Source organism: Zonotrichia albicollis, chromosome 5 (assembly GCF_047830755.1).
Source record: "Zonotrichia albicollis isolate bZonAlb1 chromosome 5, bZonAlb1.hap1, whole genome shotgun sequence".
In the NCBI taxonomy this organism is placed as follows: Eukaryota; Metazoa; Chordata; class Aves; order Passeriformes; family Passerellidae; genus Zonotrichia; species Zonotrichia albicollis.
The window spans coordinates 46320223-46340032 of NC_133823.1; the positions used below are offsets into that span (position 1 = coordinate 46320223).

Consider the following 19810-nt stretch of genomic DNA (forward strand, 5'->3'; position numbering starts at 1 on the left):
TCTTGTGCCCATTACAAGCAAGTCAGCCCTGCAGCTTCCCCCTGAAGGCACTCACCAAGCAGCTTCACAGGAACCTCTATAACTTCATTATATCAGGGCTTGAATGGAAAGATAACAATTCAATGACCTACTGACAACTTAGGTAATTTAGCCAACAGCAGCCATTAGCTCTAAGATTGCTAATGCTGTTGCTAGGCAGGAGTGGTAAAGTTGGGATTGGTTTTGGAAAAAAACAGCAAGCCTCTTTCCATCCAAAGGAGAAAGAGTATTCAAAGGACAACAGCAGTGAGGCAGCTTCCATTAAGAAAAGGTATGAGAAATATCCAGGAACTTTTGGTAACGCCCACAGGATTTGTTGGCTGTGCAGCCAAGCTACACAGCACCCATCCAACCCAACAGTTAAAAATGGCAAGCAGCAAGAGCATCAGCAGCCTGGGCTATCCCTTTAAGGCCTGAAACATTTTGCCCCACAACAGGTGCAAGGGTAAGTGTCACAATCTGGCACTCAGTCCAACATGCCTCCCAACACACCAATGCCACTCTGCTACATATTAAGTCAAGTAGCATCTCTTTAGCAGTAAAAGGAGACCAAATAATACCAACATTATGACTAAAAAAGAAGAGAAAGGAGAAGGGAGGAAGCATCATGTTTACCATTGGCCTTATGGGGTAACACAAGGTTTTAAACTGTGCATGAGAACTACTACAGTTCAAAGGAGAAAAGCCGAGGTAATGAAATAGCACAACAGAATGAACTGAAAAAAGCTGAGCTGAATTCAGTACACACTTGGATGCATGCACACATTTAGCAAGTTCAATACTCTCCGCTTATTGAAAAGCCTGAAAAGAAAACTCCCTTTCACACACCATGCAGTAATAAATCAGCATGCACTACTGCTCCAAAGAAAAAGACATTCACCATTTAAGTAATAGTGCTTCCCACATGAAAATGAAGAGGCAGAAACAAACTAATACCCAGCAAAAATGAGGACTTTAACAGAAGGACACCACTCTAAAGAGCTGAGGATTGCCTTTGTATTGCAATATTAATTTTCTAGACCATTAGTTCTATTGCTTGTCCATAAATGAATGTGCAGTTCTCCTACTAAGCTGTGGGGCAGATTTGCACATTATATCACAAGGCTTTTCAGCTTTCAAAAGGTTAATAGTCAATGGTTTTGATGTCCCTCAGTCAGATAGCTCAACCTATCTCTGTATTTTCCATAAGCAATTAACTAAGCTGTTTCCTCTGCAGCATTAATTTTAACAGGTTTACAATAGTATCATTAGACCTCTGGACATTTAAGAGGAAATGCATTACAATTGGAAAGTACCATGCCAAGCAGGAAGCAAGTGGCTTTAATCCAGGAGCAGTGAGGAATGCAGAGACAAGGAGAATTCAGTGTCAGGTATTTCTATTAATTCTTGACCACAGCACCAGACTATAGAATTTTACTGGGCTCTTAAACTAAAGAAATCACTTTGCACAGTTCTTCAAGGCACCAGTTTTCTATTAGTTTGCCTTTTTGCTTGTTTGCTTCAAGTCAGGGAAACAACTGCAATGTGATCTTTGGAGCAAGACACGTCTGCTCCATCATCTGCATTCAGCACGTAGGCTCCTTCTAGCAACATGCACATCATCAAAAATAAATCCACTTAAGAGTACCCGGAAAGGTTTTCAGCATAGAAACAGCACAAACAGTTGCTAGCAGACATTAACTGCAATGGACCAAGTTGGTTTGCAGCCAGAGAGGGGATTAGAGACAGCATTCTTCTGCCACCATCTTCAGCCCAAGGGCTGGGGTCACAACAGACTGTGCCTTGCTCTCTTTTCACAGGAGAAGGTCAAAGAAGGTTGAGCTTCCCTGGACCATTCTGAGGTTACACTGTGAAAATTCTTCCTGCTTGCCACCCCAGGACCTCTCAGGTTAAGAGGTTTTGGGAAGGTACTCTCTCTTTTCACACTTCCAGTGCTGCTGTTATCTGATTGTCAACATTGATCTAGCTGTTCCCTGCAGCAGAGGCTACGTGTCACTGAAAAAGACAGTTGGGGATCAGAGAGGGTATTTATAGTGCAGACCTACAGACTCCAACCTGTGAGAGGCTTTCCAGAATTAGGGAGTGAGAATACTACTAAGTATAATTTTAAACACAGACAACCTTTAAATGAAAGATTTAAGGTCGAGACTTTCCCAGATACCTGTGTCCTTTGCTTTTGGTCAATACCTTAAGGAGTACATCTAAGTTTAAACTCTGGAGCTGCAGTTTCAAAACTATTTTAAACTGATGGAATGGCATCTCTTTTCCCACCTTGGTGAGCCTCTTCCTTCTCTCCTGCCTGCATTTCTTTTCATGCTGGAAGATAAAGGGTATTTTTGGCCAGGTCAGTTGCCCACTCCAGCTAATATGAAAGCCAAGGCTGTCATTTGCAGGAATGCCAAATTCAGGATAGCTGAAAGCAACCATAACCTCAGGTCTAGTCTTCCTTTCTAAGGACAAAAGCTGACGCTTATTTAGCTTCAAGTCATGGACAGTTGTAGCTCTGCATATTTTAGGTATGTTGGCCTAAACACTTGCAGTACACCAGCTCAGTGCTTTTCTTTATATACTCATTGCAAACTAATCAATATTGCAATAGAAGGCACACAAAAATTGCAGGTGCCTGGATAAAACAGCAACAGTGTCACATTCCCCATAGGACACAGGTGGCACATTGACAGACTCAGGGCATCCAACTCCTTCATTGAAAATTCCTGAAGATGGTACACGTCTCCAGAGCATGTGGTATTTGCCAACTATGTAGAGAAGTCATAAGCTTCAACAGTGGGATTTGTTTTGAAGAGTATAAATCATTGCTCAGGAGGCTCTTTGTTTCCCAGACAGCAGCTCAAGGAAGGCACTGATCCTTCACTTCATTAATTGGGAATTTAAGCTATATGGCAAATGGCATTGATTTGTTAAACTATTATATTTTCTGATATTTACAGATAATTAGAGATTATTTTTCAAAAGCTCGCTATTTCTGAAATACTCACTCACCTCAGTGTCATTAAACCAATATAATGCAAGTCATGGCTGAACTTGCAGAAGGACACCAGCATCTAAAAGCAAATCTAGCAGTTATTCCAGTAGGCAACGTACATTTTTCATGGCTACAAAATGAGCCCTTCCTGGAAGCCAGCTGCCCTCCCCAAACTAAGAAGACCCTGTCATCTATAGTAAAGGTTAATGCAATGATAAGGTCAAGCTCACATTTCAGCTGCCTAGTATTATCACTTCATCAGTAGCATGTTTTTCGTTTTGCTGTTTTCAAATGTTATCCCTTCAGTTTACTAAACTTCCTATGGAAAAAAAAAAATTAAAAAACCCTACCAAAAAAAACCCCAGAAAACAATCATTATGACATTTTATAAATAGCATCTTTGAGAAGTCACTTGATAGCCCTAAAACAGGTAGACTCTGCTTTTAATCAAATACTTTTTTCTAAAGCACGCTAAGACTGGGCAGGCAAAGAGTGTCTTCATACAGCAAAAAAAAAAAAAAAAAAAAAAAATTCAAAAAAGGACATCCTCTGCAGTGACCATCCCCTCTTGGTTTTATCACAGAAAAGGTCCCCCTTGCCTCCAAATTTGCATATTAATGTTCTATATTATTAATTGGGAATAAAGCTAATTATAAACCTACTGATTAAACTCACAGGTGTTGGGAGAGCAGTCTAAAATGAGACTGTGAATGACATAGGAATGCTTGTGATATTTTTGTAGCTGTTATTTATTATTTGTATTAACATACTGTCTAGGAGTCCTGGCCATGGAGCAGGACTCATGGGGTGAGGTGTTAGACAAAAACAGACTAACAGATGATTCTTGCCACAAAGAGCTTACAAGTATTATTAGCATTTGGCCAAACCAAGTCCTGACATTCTCAGCAGCAGAGCTCAGCAGGCTGAGGGCACAGCTTAAGCTGACTGTGAAAATGTTGCACCTTTGAATCCTAACCAGTCTAGTTTTAGAAGAGTTCTCAACATGACAAAGTTTGCATATGTCCACAGCAGCTATGGATCACAGCCATCCTGCACAAGTGTCCTGCAGACATTTACCCATCTTGGCTGATGCTGTTCTGATCCAGCAAGGAAACTGTTCAGAGCAGCCTGGGTACTGAGAGACTTCATCTTATAACAAGGGATAAACTCCTGGACACCGGCAGAGATGGCCAGTATCCTCAGCACGACAAGGAGTGGTCCCAGCCAACAAGCAGCTCCGCTTATTGAGCGCACTGTGAGCACTCCAGCCAAGGAAGCATCCAGAAGATGGGACTTTAGGCCAGCAGTGAGGTTGGTCTGCCAAAGTGCTGGCTGGGTTCTGGCTGGGGCCAGTGGTGCAGAAAGCACACAAAAACACCTGAGGGATCAATAATGGGCAATTTGGAAACAAACAAGGTTCTTAATTCCAAGTTTCACCTCCAGCCATCATAAACACAACACTGCAGCTGGTAGTTGAGGAAGGAAGGGATTGCCTATGGATGTCAGGGACAACTCATGAGCCACACAGAGGTGGTGAACATGAACACTACTAGGAGTTGGTTAAACTCACTTCTCTGAGGGTGTGTGTTACCGCTAAATGCAGCTCAGACCATCACAAACAAATAAATAAGGTGGGGTCATTTACCTCCCTTTGTTTTGTTTGTTTATTTTTCTACAGTACATGCCTTTTATTAATTTCCCATTATTTCAGCCTCTCTGCATGCATACATCAGATTATAGTACAACTTGGCAGCCAGGCAACACAGGCTGAACCCAAGTGAAGCAGTGGAATATGTCTCCAGTACATTTGCTGTCAGATCAATTATTAGTTTCCAGCATCAAATGTTTGAGAGTTTGGAACCAAACCCAGCACACCAGAGTAAGCACAGCCATTTCAATCAATAAAATACTAAATGAGATGCCAGCATTGTATTTTCCATTTGCAATACTAGTTTAAATGGCAGGAGAGCAATGCTTCCAGGACAGCATTTGTATGGTTAATTGGAAGCAATAAAACCCTTCAATTCAGTTTTTAAAAGAAAAATAGCTGAATTTCCATATAAATTTTTGAGTTTTATTTGTTTGCTTCTCATTTCCCCCCGATACTGCTTTTTCTGTGCTTCCTGCCAAATTTGAACTGATGACTGTTTTCCTCTTCTGCGATGAATTAGCTACAACTTCTCTGCAGATTGTTCCACACAGATTTTGATTGCAAACAATGTGCTTAAGAAACACCTGTTAGTTTGCTTTTATACTCTTTGTGTAACTTAGAAATGTTTATGAATACAACACACAGCTAAATTCATTTAACAGGAATTTCATAAGGTAATTCTGTCCAGCTCAGATGACACCCAAGGCAAGAAAATTTAAATGGAAAATGAATTTGAAGGCAGTCTAGAAAGCTAGGGAAGTAAAAAACCCAAACAACATAAAGAATACAAGGACATGCTACTAACCATTATTTTTTTTAAGGATACTCTTGCTTTAGTAAAGAGATTCATTATGTAGTACACTATGTGATGAGCCAAAGCACACAGTGCTGCTCTCAACTACTGACTAGATCCTAAATATTGCATTCGTCAAGCATTCAGATTTCAGAACTGAAAGCAGGCACAAAAGGTGTAGAGAAACCAATTACTATTTAGCAAGGAAGATCCACAGAAAACACGGCAGAATGGTTTGCACAGTATTTTGCTATGCTGGTGACACTTTGTTTTACATCAACACTCACAAAAATGCTTTTGGAATGTGAGTGCCAAGAACTTATTGTTTTTAGATAGACAGGAAATTTTGCTTCTGTTTACTTCACATGTACCACAACTTACACAGCAAGACTTTTTTTGTGAATACAATTGTGATGGGAAATGAATATGTTCAGCAGAGAACAGTAGTGCAAAACAAGAAAACAGAAACGATCATGTATTATGACTCTATATATTACAATAGGAGCAGGCTTTTTCTAGAAAGAACTAGAACTAAAGGGAGAGTGATAAATTTAAAAGAAAAAAACCAAGATGAAAATTCTTAAAAAAAAATTAGTAACAAGGAGGTATGAATGAATAGAGTGATAAAAATAATGCATATTGGTTAAAGTTTTGTGTATTTATCTTTGCTAATTATTTTTAACTGTGTGAGACATACTATACTTTATTTGGGTCTTGTAATTTTATTTTGAGGTTCATACCTGCATGAAGAAACAAGATCTCATTTGCTGAACTTAATTAGTAGCTCAAACTCCTGAAAGCAAACATAAGGACAACATTTCCTTGAAATAACATATATGTAGAAAAACCCCAAACTTACAATTTGTGCAATATTACAGCATAAGAACAAGCTACCAGCACCAGCAGACAGATAGCTGTTCTTATTAAGGGTAATAGCAAGCTCTCAGAGAACACTTTGCCAAAAGAAACTTCCTGGGAAAATAATGAGGGAAAAAAACCCAACCCTGCTTTCAAAGGAACAAGCTTTCTTAAGCAGTACATTAGGCCTTTGTTCATCTTGGTGCAATAACCATGCAACCAGGTGACTCCTGCAAGTCTATTTTTTCCAGTGCTATATCATACATATGTCACTAAGTTAAGGACCATAAACAAACTGAAAACTGGATGCCACAGTAAACAGATATTTTATGCAGTAGTGCTGAAACATGAGCCAAGATGCAAGCTAAAGTTCATCTCTCTATCTTTGTCTTCACTACTTCCTCCTATTATATGTGAGAATCGTTCACACAGCCTCTGAAGTAAGTGTCTGAGCTCCTGTGGGGATTGTTCAAGGAACTGAAGTAATGCTACAAACTCCCCTAAATCCTGTCAAACAAAAGATAAGGCAGAAGCCTTTTATTTTCTCACAGAGTGACATTATTCAGGGACAGGAAGCAAAAGCTGGAATCTTTTTAAGGGAAAAATAAAGTCAACATACAGTAGTTAGTATTATAGAGCAAACCTTATCTACGGCGATGCTGGTAATTTTTCATAGAATAGATAAGGTCTAGAGGTACAAAATTACAATTAGTAGAAACCTTAAAAATTAGTTAATTAGTTAGTTAAAAATTAAAAATTAGTTGTATTCATTGTGAATGTCATACAAAATGAAAGAAACCAACAGCAACTCACTCAAAAAAATTTGCTGGTTTTGTAAAAGTTGTTTTATATTCACTGTACTCTAATACACCTTTGCAAGTCTTCTGCAACTCCTGATGCTTTTTTAATACTTAGCCAAAACACTTCTCCAGCCTTCTACAAATAAATACATTAAATGATGGTTCTAGAAACCTGACAGTCTTAGAACAAAGATGCTCAGTATCTATTTTTTCACATGAGAAAATTTCTTCTGCTACTCCTACCTAGGCCTAATATGTTCTTTAAATGCTTTGTGAATTTGCTTTTTGGCAGGAGCATAAGCTTTCAGGATCAATGAATACTGAACGAGAATGAGAAAACACTTCATCAGATTTAATACTGTAAGTCTGAATACCAAAGCTGTGGTCCTACATTTTCTTTCATTAAAGCAATGTATCATTTCTGCTGTGATAACAGAAGCAGTCGGCACTTCTGGAGATCAAAGCAAGTTACAAACAAGCCTGCCAAGCTGAACATATGTAATTCTATATGTAATGCTGCATACAATCCACATCCTGACTTAGACTTGCAACTAGACAAAGATCATCTTTGTGTATTTATACAGCCTGTGCTAAGTATGGTGGTGTTCAGATCCTTGAGTTCTTACTTTAACACCACAGCATGATAACTGATAAATTTTACTTAAATGACTGGTGTTCTGGACTGCAAGATCTGCAAATAAATTATTCCATCTTAAAATACATGAGCAAGTCACTGGTCAGAATTTCAGAGTAACTGCAGATTCATCTAGTTTTAAATGCTAGGAAAGATTTGAAGAATTCAGTCTGTCAGCACTGAACCAGTTATACATAATACTTACAGAAGTGTTGTGAGAAGTCACTCAAACATGAAATATAGGCAAAATTTTTACACCTGATAATACTTCAAAGTGAACACCTCAGTGTGTGTCTGATATGGGCTTCAAGTTTACTGTTATTTTCCTTCAATAAAGGACACTTCCTAATTTTTCCTTACTATAACAAAGGAGAAAAATAAACTATCATTGGAGAATTAGAGTCAAGTAGACATTTTGTAGAGCTACATGATATACAACTGTTTGTGTCTCTAGAGGTTAAGGATGAAACAAAAGGCACTTTGAGTACTCCACAATTACTCATAGGTTTTTGCTCCTACTGTGTATAAAAGAAAACATACCTATTCTCTGTCCTAGTGAAATAAAAACTTATTCTATCAGATACAGGAAAGAAATTGATTCTGTTACAGTAATTCAGTTACACTTTCTAGGCAGAAGCAGAATCTAGGATTTAAAAGCATGTATCTCATGCAAGGAAGAAAAGGTACTGAAGCTTTCACAGCATTTCTACTTGTACCTGAGGAAATCACACTCACTGGGGTGAAATAACTGGAAAGAAGTAACTATTTAGTATGTCAAGCCAACCAAAACTAAGATAATAAAGAAAAATTGGCAACTAATAAGGGAATGTCTCACATGTAGGGTCATACTACCTGGGAGGTATAACTGCTTCTGGACCATAGTGTCAATATTTTAATTTCTTTTTCAGATACATAAGCATGGTACAGGTTAGTGAAAAGAATACACCCTGTGCTCAAATACACCCCTGATGGCTGTACTTTCAAATAATACACCATAAATAAGCATAACAGACTAGACAGAACACTTGATCCTTTTAATTCACATGCAGTCCTTAAAGCAGCCACTTACTCACCACTGTAACTACAAATGGCAACAAAAGTCAGCAGGTATGGATCCAGATGTCTTGGAAAGCAAGGGGAAATTTTGATTGCTTTGTTTGGAGCAATTCCTTCACAGAACAGTACATTAAAACATTCATTGGTAATGTTCAATAACTCAAACAGTGAACTTTTAAAATAACCTAATTATTTATTAGGAAAAAATACTAAGAAAAGAAGTTACTAAAGGAAATCAGAGGACACAGGTACAGAAGTAAAAAAGTGACTTTACAACACAAAAAAAGATTTATTGTATCATTAGTAGCCTGAAAACTTCTTTTTTTATGATGCTTTGAAGATACACATCTTGCAAGAGAGCTCTATCTCAAGGAATGAGAAAAATACACACACATAATGACTTTTTTCGCAAGAGAGCTCTATCTCAAGGAATGAGAAAAATACACACACATAATGACTTTTTTCTATGTCCTTCCTACTATAACCACCTTACCATTGGGATTTTACATATGAATAAGGAAAAAACCCAATGTAATTCAATATCATCTTCTTAAAACAGTCATAACAAAAATTGAGTCTTTCCTGAAAGCGAGCCAAGGAAAAGAAAACTGCACTACTGGTACTTTTTTCAGCTGTTTATATCAAATATTCCTTTCAAATAGGACAGCAAAGGAATAAAACTAGATGGGTTTTAGAAGCAAAAGAAAGGCACTCAAGAAACTTCGGAGAAAGGGTGGTGGGGATCAAAAATGAGATTCTACCAGGCGGTATTCATGCAGAAATGGCCTTGTCAATCTACATGTTGATAGACCCAGCCTCAAAGGCTATGCAACAGCATTGTAGAGCTAATTTAACAGCAAATGTAACATGGTTTCTGATACACTGAAACTTTTTAATGTTGTTTATACAAAGAAACCTTAACTTCAGCTAGTATCAACAAGTAATATATTCTGAATCTTGTATACGCAGCAATAAGAACACTGCCAGAACACAAAGGAACCACGTGTGCACATGATGAGTCTAAATAGAGGATGGCCACCTTCCACATGCTCAAGGACCCAATTACAGCTGAAGGTAAAATCAATACAGCCATATTTCTATGTGGCTAATCCTTTTAGACCCATTCCCACCTTCTGCCCCACCAGCAAGCACAGGATTGTGCCACCACTCGAGGTGACCCCCTGAGCACCCAGCGCTCCTGGCAGCCCATGAGCTGTCAGCACATCCTCTGTGGTCTCCTTGCTTACAACAGAGTCTGGACAAACTTTGGTCTGCCCTTAAAGTCAACATGAAACAGTTCCCCAGATAGTCCCAGAATGAATGTTATCTGCAGACTATGGTATTCTGGGGAAAGGGAAAATGAGACAAAATATACAAGTACAGTTTTCTTCCTTTCCAAAAACTATCTTTTTGTGGTGGTGGCTTCTAATGCATGCATTCCAGTTTTTCTAAAGCTAGTGCCACAACTGAGAGGTGATATATAACCAAGAAGATCATCTTCCTCTAAAAATATACCCTGACACTTGAATACTGCCTACTTCTGGAAAAAAAAAGACTGAAAGGTCTTAAGGTGACTACACAGAGCATTCCAATTTCAGAGGGACTGTCTGAGTTTACTAGGCTAGAAGAGTTCAAATTACAAAAATAACTGCTTTATGAATCCCATAGTCAATGTCAAGGTGCAAAAAGCAGGACTGAAACATTTTCCTCCATTTGATATACTCACCAAACCTGCAATGGGGGTCGGCAGTCTGTTGATCTTTTTTACCAACCCTGGCTTTATCGCATTCAGCAACCTGTTATGAGAAAGGAATATTTTATGAGTGGAAAGTCATAAAATCCAAATTATCAAACATTTTCCCCCAGCATATAAGGATTTCAGTGTGACTAGCAAAAAAGAATCTCCCCTTTCTCCCTTCTGAAAACATATATGGACACCCAAATTTGATCACTGAAATGGAGACTATCCACAGCACAGTAACGCAATAGTATTTATTTTAAATTCTAAATTGATCTAGATCACGTCAGTGACCCAGACAGACTCTGGGTGAATTTTGACACATCAGCCTGCCTTACCTGTGTACAGGCAGATCATGCCTAGAAGGGCCTGAGAACAGAAACCTAGAAGGCATCCAGCTATGGCAGTTTCTGCACTGCAGGAAAGTGAGAAAGGATGTCCACTTTATGGGTGGCCTGTCTATTTTTTTCATCTTAAACTTGAAATTAAATGCCATTCTTCCATATATTGTGTTGAATGGAGGGCCCCATAAATCATAAATGAGAGAAGACAAATAAAAAGGGAATTCATAAACCTCCCATCTCATCACGAAAACACCAGTGACACTGCAGCTGAACACTGTTCAGTGTCCAAAGATTAGCAACTCTCCAAATCTAAGTTCCTCACCACCCATGAGCATGCTATGAGATGTGCTGACATGGCTCATTGTTACAATACTCAAAAAAATGACCAAGCCTCTAAAAGGGGGAAATTTTAATTGTAAAATCCTGTTGCAACAAACACTGTGTCTTCACCACCCTTCCCCCAAGAGAAAACCATAATGCCTTTTATCCAAAGAAAAATTCAACCAGTTCCATCCACTGGGAAGAAAATCATCAATTCAAGACCTTTGAAGGGAAAAAATGATGTCTGTTTAAATTTAAAACTCTCTGAAAATTAGAACAGCTCCATGGAACAGAGGAACCTCATTTTGGGCTGACATGGTCTCCATTCAAGAGAAGACTCCTCTGGCAGCTTGTTGTGGTAGTAAAATTATTCATATTTAATATTTCAGAGGTGCTCCTGAAAAGTTCATCCAAATGAGAAGAATATTCCTTTCAACTAAAGCTAACAGTCTGTGATGGTTTTCATCACAGACTGTTAGCTTTAGTTGAAAGGAATATTCTTTTTTTTTTCCTACTTCTGAGTTAGGATAACAGGCAGTGCACCACTGCTCCGAGCTCCACCAAGAGCCATCTCTACACTGTGGCACATTATTTGTTGCTTGATTCCTTAGGACTGTGGCAGTTTACAAGTTCATGAAGGTTTTCATCCCTCCTGTAGTGCACATCTGGCTTTATGAACATTGAAGTGATCACTTTTCCTCACCTCTTTCCCTTTGTGTCTCCCTGAAACAGTTTATAGGTTAGGTTTCTGCAATCACTTGGACAGAACAAGAGAGCAGAGTGGGAGATTCTCACTTTCCTATAATCATAGTTAGCAAAGCTTTTGTTCCACTCGTCCAAAATTGTATGCATGTTATTACATTCTTGAAGTTCCCACATCTCCAACACCATCCTCTATTGGGAGTAGCATCAAAACAGATAGGAATGATACCTTTGGGAGTTGGGAGTATTTTTTAAATATTCTTGAAGTTAAAAAAACTCTGTCACCCAAGCTCATAGAGATGGCTGTACTATTCCTCTTCTGCTTAAGGTAGAATCTAACAGCAATGTCCAATGTCCTAAAACCAAATGAATTATTATACTTTTATTTCAAAAAAAATCACTTTCCCCCATTAGATTAAGAGAACACCAATAAAAGAACTGCCTATCTTCTAGAACAATTATTTTATTTCACAGATGGAAAAAGAATTATTTTTATTTTTTTTCCCACAGAAGATACTATGGTACTTTTTAACCTCACAGAGCAGCAACTTTATAAAACTACTATTTTCCATTTAGCTGCTACACCAGGCAATTTAAGATATAATTTTTTTTTTTTTTTTTGCCAGAGGACTTCTTTCCAAATACTGTAGCTCTCTTGTGGTTTTAATTCTCAGTCTGCCTATTCAGTTTCAGGAAAAAAAGAATGTATTAGCTAAAGCATCCCATTTTCTTTATTACTCAAATGTGAATGCATCAGCACCATAACCAATATTGCAGGTGCAGATTAAAAGTCATAGGCAATAATAGAAAGCAAAATAAAGAGTTCTTATTGGAAACCTCCAATGCCAAAACCCATTCTAAATAAATCTTCAAAATGGCTTGTACAGACTTCCCTGTGAAATACAGGAGAAGGATAAATTGAGAGGAAGGAAAGGAGTAGGGAACAAACAACATTCTAGGTCACCATTTGGAGGCTGAAGAGAGAGGAAATAGGATGGGGCAAGATGGAAAACCCTGAGGAAGGAATTAAAATTATTATTAAAAAGTTTCTCTCCTATTAGAAGCATTTCTAAGCAGTCTGGCACCAAACCCTCCAGGACTTTCTTGCTGCAGAATATGTCAAAGGGAAGCTTCTTCCAGAGCAGACTGTCTGCTTCTGACTTATTGCCTCATCTAGAGCAACAATCCAGATGCCAAAATTTTGAGTGGTTTAAGCTTGCCCTGCTACCAAGCCAGCTGAAAAGTCGTGCAGTTTGTGCAGGGTCTCAATGGTTGCCCACGCTCTCACAGTTAGTGTCCATCCCAGCTTTTCAAAAATCCACTAAATATACCTCTTCTGACATAGGCCTCTATACAAAAACTAAATTTTCTGTGCCAATTTAGACTTTCATAGAGCACGTGTCTAGGTATGTAAAGTTTTATCAGCTCTGTGGATTTCTGTTGAAATACTGAGCAAACAAGACAGATCACCATTTTGCATTGGGGACCTCGCACAAGATCCTTGGCCATTGCCCAAGGGACAGACTCTGCAGGTGAACAAAATCCACTAACTCGCATCTTCTCCTAGAAGCCCCTGACAACTGCAGTCCCACGCTTTCTTGCCCCACCAATCCTAACCAAAGGATTTGCCTGCCCTGGGCCTTCTGTCCCCAGCCATGTCCTAGTTAAAGAGTTTTCAGGAGAGAAAACCTGCACCACATATCTTCCTCTGGCATCTACAGCTCCAGCCTGTGCACTCTTCCCCAGTCCTAATCCTTCACTCATTTTGAGCCAAACAATCCCACCAAACACCCAAAAATCAATAATCCAAACCAGGATACAACTATGAATTTTCAGGCTCCATGCACAAAATCCAAGTCTCTACATACATGCATGACCCACTCAGACCCTTCAAGCTTTCTGTGGGGATTTCTGCTCACCACCTCTAGCACTTATGCACCTGGGCTGAGTCAGAACAACCCTCTGTTCTTCTCAAAGTTCTCTTGCAATTTTCAGTCCAACACAGAGCAATCAAGGTTGGAAAAGACCTCAAAGATGACCAAGTCCAGCTGTTAAGTCAGCACTGCTGGGGATGGTAACTCAATCACTTCCTGGGCAGCCTGGTCCAATGCCTTACAACCTTTTCGGTGAGAAATTTTTTTCTAATATCCGATCTAAATCTCCCCTGGAGCAACCAGACACTCATCCTCCCTTTCCCCTGTGCCAGGAGCTGGCTTGGTGCACAGTAAGACACTGCAGAGAAGCTAAAACCTTAGACCTGGCCTACCACCTTATAGAAACAACAGGGCACGATGGAAGTGGAAAGCTCTCTAGTCCCAGCATAGGGAGATGCTAGGTCACTTCCTTCCCCTGATAAAAACCAGCTCTCACAGCTACGGGAAGAATCAATGCTCTACTCATGCTGTCCCCAAGGCTTGGCATTCCAGGAGATAAGGTATCTCCATAGCTGGACAGACAAGCTGAAATCAGTGCTAGCCACTGTGTGACTAATTTATTAGACCTTCCTGGGGTTTTTTATCATGAGTTAAGAATTTGAAAAACTTCTGCCAGGAAGAGAAGACGTTTCAGGCAACAGTTGATAAAAGCTCTAATGAAAAGCACCTATAAACTGCCCATGAAATTCTTGCAAGAAAGCGTCAGTTACAAAAATATTCAGAGGATGGCTGCCAAAACCCAGCCTCCAAAAAGACCTCAGTTCTAGGAGGAAATGGAAGAGAAGCATTTTCAGAGAATAAGAAGAAAAGAAGGGCTGAAGTGATGTGTGCTCACAGATCAATCCAGGCTGGAGGGAGAGGTACCCAACAGAGCTCTTTGCTCAAGTAACAGATCAAATTCCTAAAAAGAAAAGCTGACTAATGATCTGATCTAAAAGTCAAAGGGCATTTCATATTTGAGAATTCAGGAAATTCTATCCACAGTAAACCTTCACAGAGAGATTTCTCCCTTCAAATCAAGTTTTACAGACTTACATTAAAACAAGCAGTCTTTCAGCACTTGATAATTATTAGCCTAGACAGCTTCAGTATCCACATATTTTTTAATTCAGGGTCTAGTAGCAGCTCCAAAATGCCCCCAAATATTTTAAAAGGACAGAAAAATCCACTATTAGTCTTAAAGATGAACAAAACACCTTGAAACAGTGAATAATGAAAAGTCAAAATATTTTGTTGCAAAAGACATGGCTAAGAAGTTTCAAAATATAAACATGTTCCTGAGGTCACAAAAATATTTTTGGGAAAACATTCTTGAGTGATTGCTAATGATGCCCCTGACATCATTTATTTAGAATCAGATGAACAAGGTGTTTTTTTTAACAAGCAGGACAGAACTGCCTTTGTCTTATGAAGGGCTTACGGTCCAGTCTAATATGTAAAACGTTAATAAAGACCTATGCAAATATTTAGTATTGAGAAAACAATATTCCAAACACAGGACTGCATTAGTCTTGCTCTGCCAAAAACTAAAAATATGAACAAAATAGAGGCCTTGCAAACAGCTCAAGAAAGGCAACAGGGAAGAAAGTAACTTCACAAGCTGTTTATATACAACTTTCAATCACAAGGACTCGTGATGTGAAGAGCATCTCATGCACCTATAAATTTACAATTCATGCATAGTTTTTACACTAAGTAGCAATGGCCATGGATGTGCATTCTAAAACTGCTAAATATTCTTTCTTAAAGATACACTCTTGAAAAGCTGAAACTTCTCACAGGATTACTTTGCCTTGCATTTAAGCAACACTCCTTTTGAGTGGATCAGTGCTCCACAGTCTCCTGCCCTGTCAATAACCAAGCATCAGTGAAAAAGCTCTACTATTCAGTCTGCAAAAATGCATTTTTGCATTTTTAAACATAAATACAAGGAGAGGTCATTCTGCCTGTTTAAGCATGCCCCTCACTGTCTATTCCCCTCTTCTCATCACAGGCTTAGCATTACGGTTTATGTTACCTTTGGCCCCTCATCTAAACTGTATTAATATATAGCTCTTCATTATGAAACAGCAATAAAACTGACAGATTAAGGACTCTGTATTCATATAAAACTATTTCAAATGTCCTCACATGAACCTAAATCTTAATGCTTAATGAGCCTTGGGGCCCATCTCTCAAACCTGGCAACATGCCAAATTCATGATGCTGATAATGTTTTGGCTTTACAGCAAGGAGCCCGAAAACCACAGGAAAACACCAATTCCTTCTCACCTCAAAGCATGGGTCACACTCAAAACTTGAAATATGCCTATGAAACTCAAATTCCTTCTTGATTTCCAAGAACAGAAAAGTCAAGCAAAATAGTAATTAAGCATAAGGGCTGGGCATCCACTGACTTCTCCACTGTTCACGACACAGCCAAGTGCTGAACTGATGCCAGGCCCATAGTACTGACAGACAATTAGAATGATATATCTGAAAAATCCTATCACCTACAAAGACTATTTGTTTTCCCCCACCAGATGACATAAGTGACATTAACTTGCAAGAAGAAGGACTGAAACACCATATAAACAGCAAAGGCTGTTCTACATACCTCACGGTGCCACTGACTCTGAGCACAACAGTTTTATTATTCCACAGCACTACACTTGTGCTGATCTGGCACACGGCCAGCCCTTGTTGACAACTGCACTTATGTCAGCTCAAAGCTTGGTCAGATGCACCAGAACCAGGATGAAAAAATGCAGCTCATTCATCACCATCAACATGAAGAACACAAGTTAAGGGGATTTTTTACTTGTGGAAGAAAATAATTATCATGACAGAATCAACTATAAATTCCTTTAAGTAATTCTTGGTCATAATCACCTTCAGTTTGCTCAGATTTATAGTAACTTATCATATTTGCTTTAAATATTATTAAAGTAATCTATGTGCATTACTAATTTATCATCTTTTTTATTTAAAAGTAAAATCTAAAAACTTTCTTGTACTTTTTAAGAGCATATATTCAAAGTATGCGCAGCTGAAGAGAAGTGCCTTTTCTATATATTATCCTACAGGAGCTAAAGTGTACAAAGTGTACTTTTTTTTTTAGTTCACTGTACGCACACAATTTTACCAAGATAACTTAAAAACACTATAACATATTTGTATTTCCTCTTTCAAAAAACAACATAAAAATTACAGAGTCAAAGAATAAGCATAGTTTCAAAGAATAATCATAGTTTCTGCACATTTTACAAAGTTACATAATGCCACGTGCTAATAGATAAAATAACTCCCTAAAAAGCTCAGAAGACCTCGGGAAACTGCTCCTCAGTTGGTTTCCAGAACTGCACAGGAAGGTGACATCCATCTTTAACCACATACAGTTAGTCTTTTTTCATTTTTATATGTGTATGATATGCAGTGAAATATTTATTAGAACTTTCATGCTTGAGAAAAATCAGATTTATTTTGCCTGCATGTGCTGCTATAAATTGATTTTAATACATACATAAACCAGACATGAAGCTAAAATGTTCTACATACAGAACTCAAGATATTACATACAATCATGATGTTGTTAGACTCTACTGCAAAGCCAAATAATTTCTGCTAATATCCAACTGTTTTAGTTCATTGTTTAAGGTCTTGTGCCCAGGATCCATATCCCAATTGTTGTTGTTATTTTTCTTTATGGTCTGGTCCTGTTCCTGATATTAGAATCTCATTACTACTAATACAAACTTTCAGGCTGACAGGATTACTTGATTCCAGAGAAAGCTTGAGAGAAAATATGATTCCACTTGCATGTCAGAAGTTCTTAGATTGGATATATATCCTGTTTGGATAATCACATCAAAGCAAGCAATTAACTCAAATTTTTGAAGTCTCACATCCCTGCAGAGATGTCTTTAACTACCAAATACCTAACATGAAGGAAGGAATCCTGCAGTAGCAGAGCTCGACAAGGGGAGGTTGGCAGCAAGGGGAAGCGCAAAAACATTGAAAATGTATTTGCAAGGATATTAGAGCAGAAACAACAGGTCAAGGTTGCACCAAGACATGCATGTTTTCTTCTTGCAATAATTTTTAAACTTATTTATAGAAATTGTTGCATGGTTAGAAATAAAAGGAACCTTGACTTTCGTAACTGCTGTTTCAAAAAACACAACAGAACTGCCCAGACCAGCAAGGCAGACAGAGAGACAGGATATGCAGTTTTTTTGGCAGTCAACCTTCATCCAGATGTCTGAATCCATAGAATAGGAAGACCTAAGCATTGCACAACCAGATCTAATTTATTTCTGATTAATCCTCTAGCTTCTTATAATATCTGGGTCAAACCTAAACATGAAAGCTATGTAACAAGGGAGAAAAAAAATTGAACATGTGCCAGAGAAGCAATAGGGGATTTCCAGTGATATTCCTGCTACTGGTGTTGTATTCCTGCATCATATAGCTTTCAACCATGACCCCAGGAAGGCATATTTGCCCACCCATGCAGAACTCTTTATTCTTTTCATATGAGAATTTAATTCACAAAGCATGAACAGAGAAAGTACTGCCTCTGCCTATATAGCTATTATATCCCTGCTGAAATCACCATCTGCACTGATGTCAGAGAGCTATGCTAAAAAAACATGAACTCATTTCAGACAAACAGAAGTCATAGTCACTGGCTTCTCAGCACAGCTGAGTGAACAATTAGAGTCACCACTGTCTGGGCAACTGCACAAGTGGGCTTTCCAACAGCCAGAAAGAATAAAGGGCTTGTGTTGCTCTCATCTGTTGACTTGTTGCTTTATGGCATCCTGCATTGTTTAAATATGCCCCTCAGCTCTCAGCTGAGTGCGTCAAGCGATAAAGTTCGTACAGAGGCCAGATCAAAATGCCACAGCACAAACACCACCAGAGAGGCAGGTGCAAGGCTTGCAGGCTCCTGTGGCAGGCATACACATTTGCACTGCTCCACAATCCATTCATCCCAAGAGCCTGAGCTTTTGGCATTGCACAGTTGCATTCATTTCATTTATTAAAATATGTGGATTGTTGCTAGATGTGAATGAATCATTTATAACCAGTGTAGTGATGTCTGTAGCTGCTTGTGTCTGTAGGCTGTCTAGGACATCGAAATTGGGATCAAGTGGAGGCAGGCCTGGCATCACTGTATATAAGGGTCAAACAATCCTGCTACAGAGATTCTCCCTCCACCCTTTTGCACAGACCAGAGTCTTTGGGGAATGGACTCTGGCATGGTAATATCCCCATTCCCTTCTGCAAAACACCTGCAAAGCCAGAAGGTAGCTTGAGATATGTTTGGGACATTTAAGGCATGCTGACTGTGTCCCCATTCCTGACAACAGTTTCCAGTCCTCTAGCTGCTGGGATTCCTCAGAGCCCAAGCTTACTTTCAGTCTTCCTCACAAAATACAACAGGTGAGGATAACCCTGAAACAGTCACACGGAAGTTAAACACAGCTATTCCACATTCACATGGACATCACCCACACAAGTGACTGGCTATGAGTTGTCAGTTAATGCCCCTTGCAGTGAGTACTGTCCTGTGGGTAAAAACATAGGTAAGTATGCTTTTCTCCAAACCTTCAACAAATTAGATAAAACCTGACCAAAAACAATGAGTACTTCCATCTTCAGAAACCAAGACAGCTATCATTTATTTCTTATCTTCTGAAGTTGTCTTAGATCAGGTTTTCATCTACTTGTTGAAGTCAGCTGCAATGAAAGCACAGCAGACTGACAAGGAGTGATAAGAAAGCTTGTATACCATTACATTTTTCTTATTAGGTAGCCTGGTAATTTTCCAATAAGTCACAAAAAGCAGCTTGGTAAAGTTACTGTCTAGAAAGACAGTTACTAGCTATTAGTAAAGGTACTGTCTAGAAAGACAGTATTGCTTTGTGGCAGCTTTACAGTGCTCTTCACTGAGCAACAGATAAAAAATTAAC

The 19810-nt window shown here is 38.8% G+C and overlaps 1 protein-coding gene across 7 annotated transcripts in view; it reads right to left on the bottom strand.

The window, feature by feature from the left end:
• The window catches only part of LIMCH1 (LIM and calponin homology domains 1), a 173349-nt gene that overhangs the window by 88571 nt on the left and 64968 nt on the right, over positions 1 to 19810 (bottom strand). For all 7 annotated transcript variants that reach the window (XM_074541566.1, XM_074541564.1, XM_074541565.1 and 4 more), the window contains exon 3: positions 10541 to 10610. In XM_074541566.1, the coding sequence (XP_074397667.1) occupies positions 10541 to 10610 (70 nt within the window). The remainder of the gene's footprint in view (positions 1 to 10540; positions 10611 to 19810) is intronic.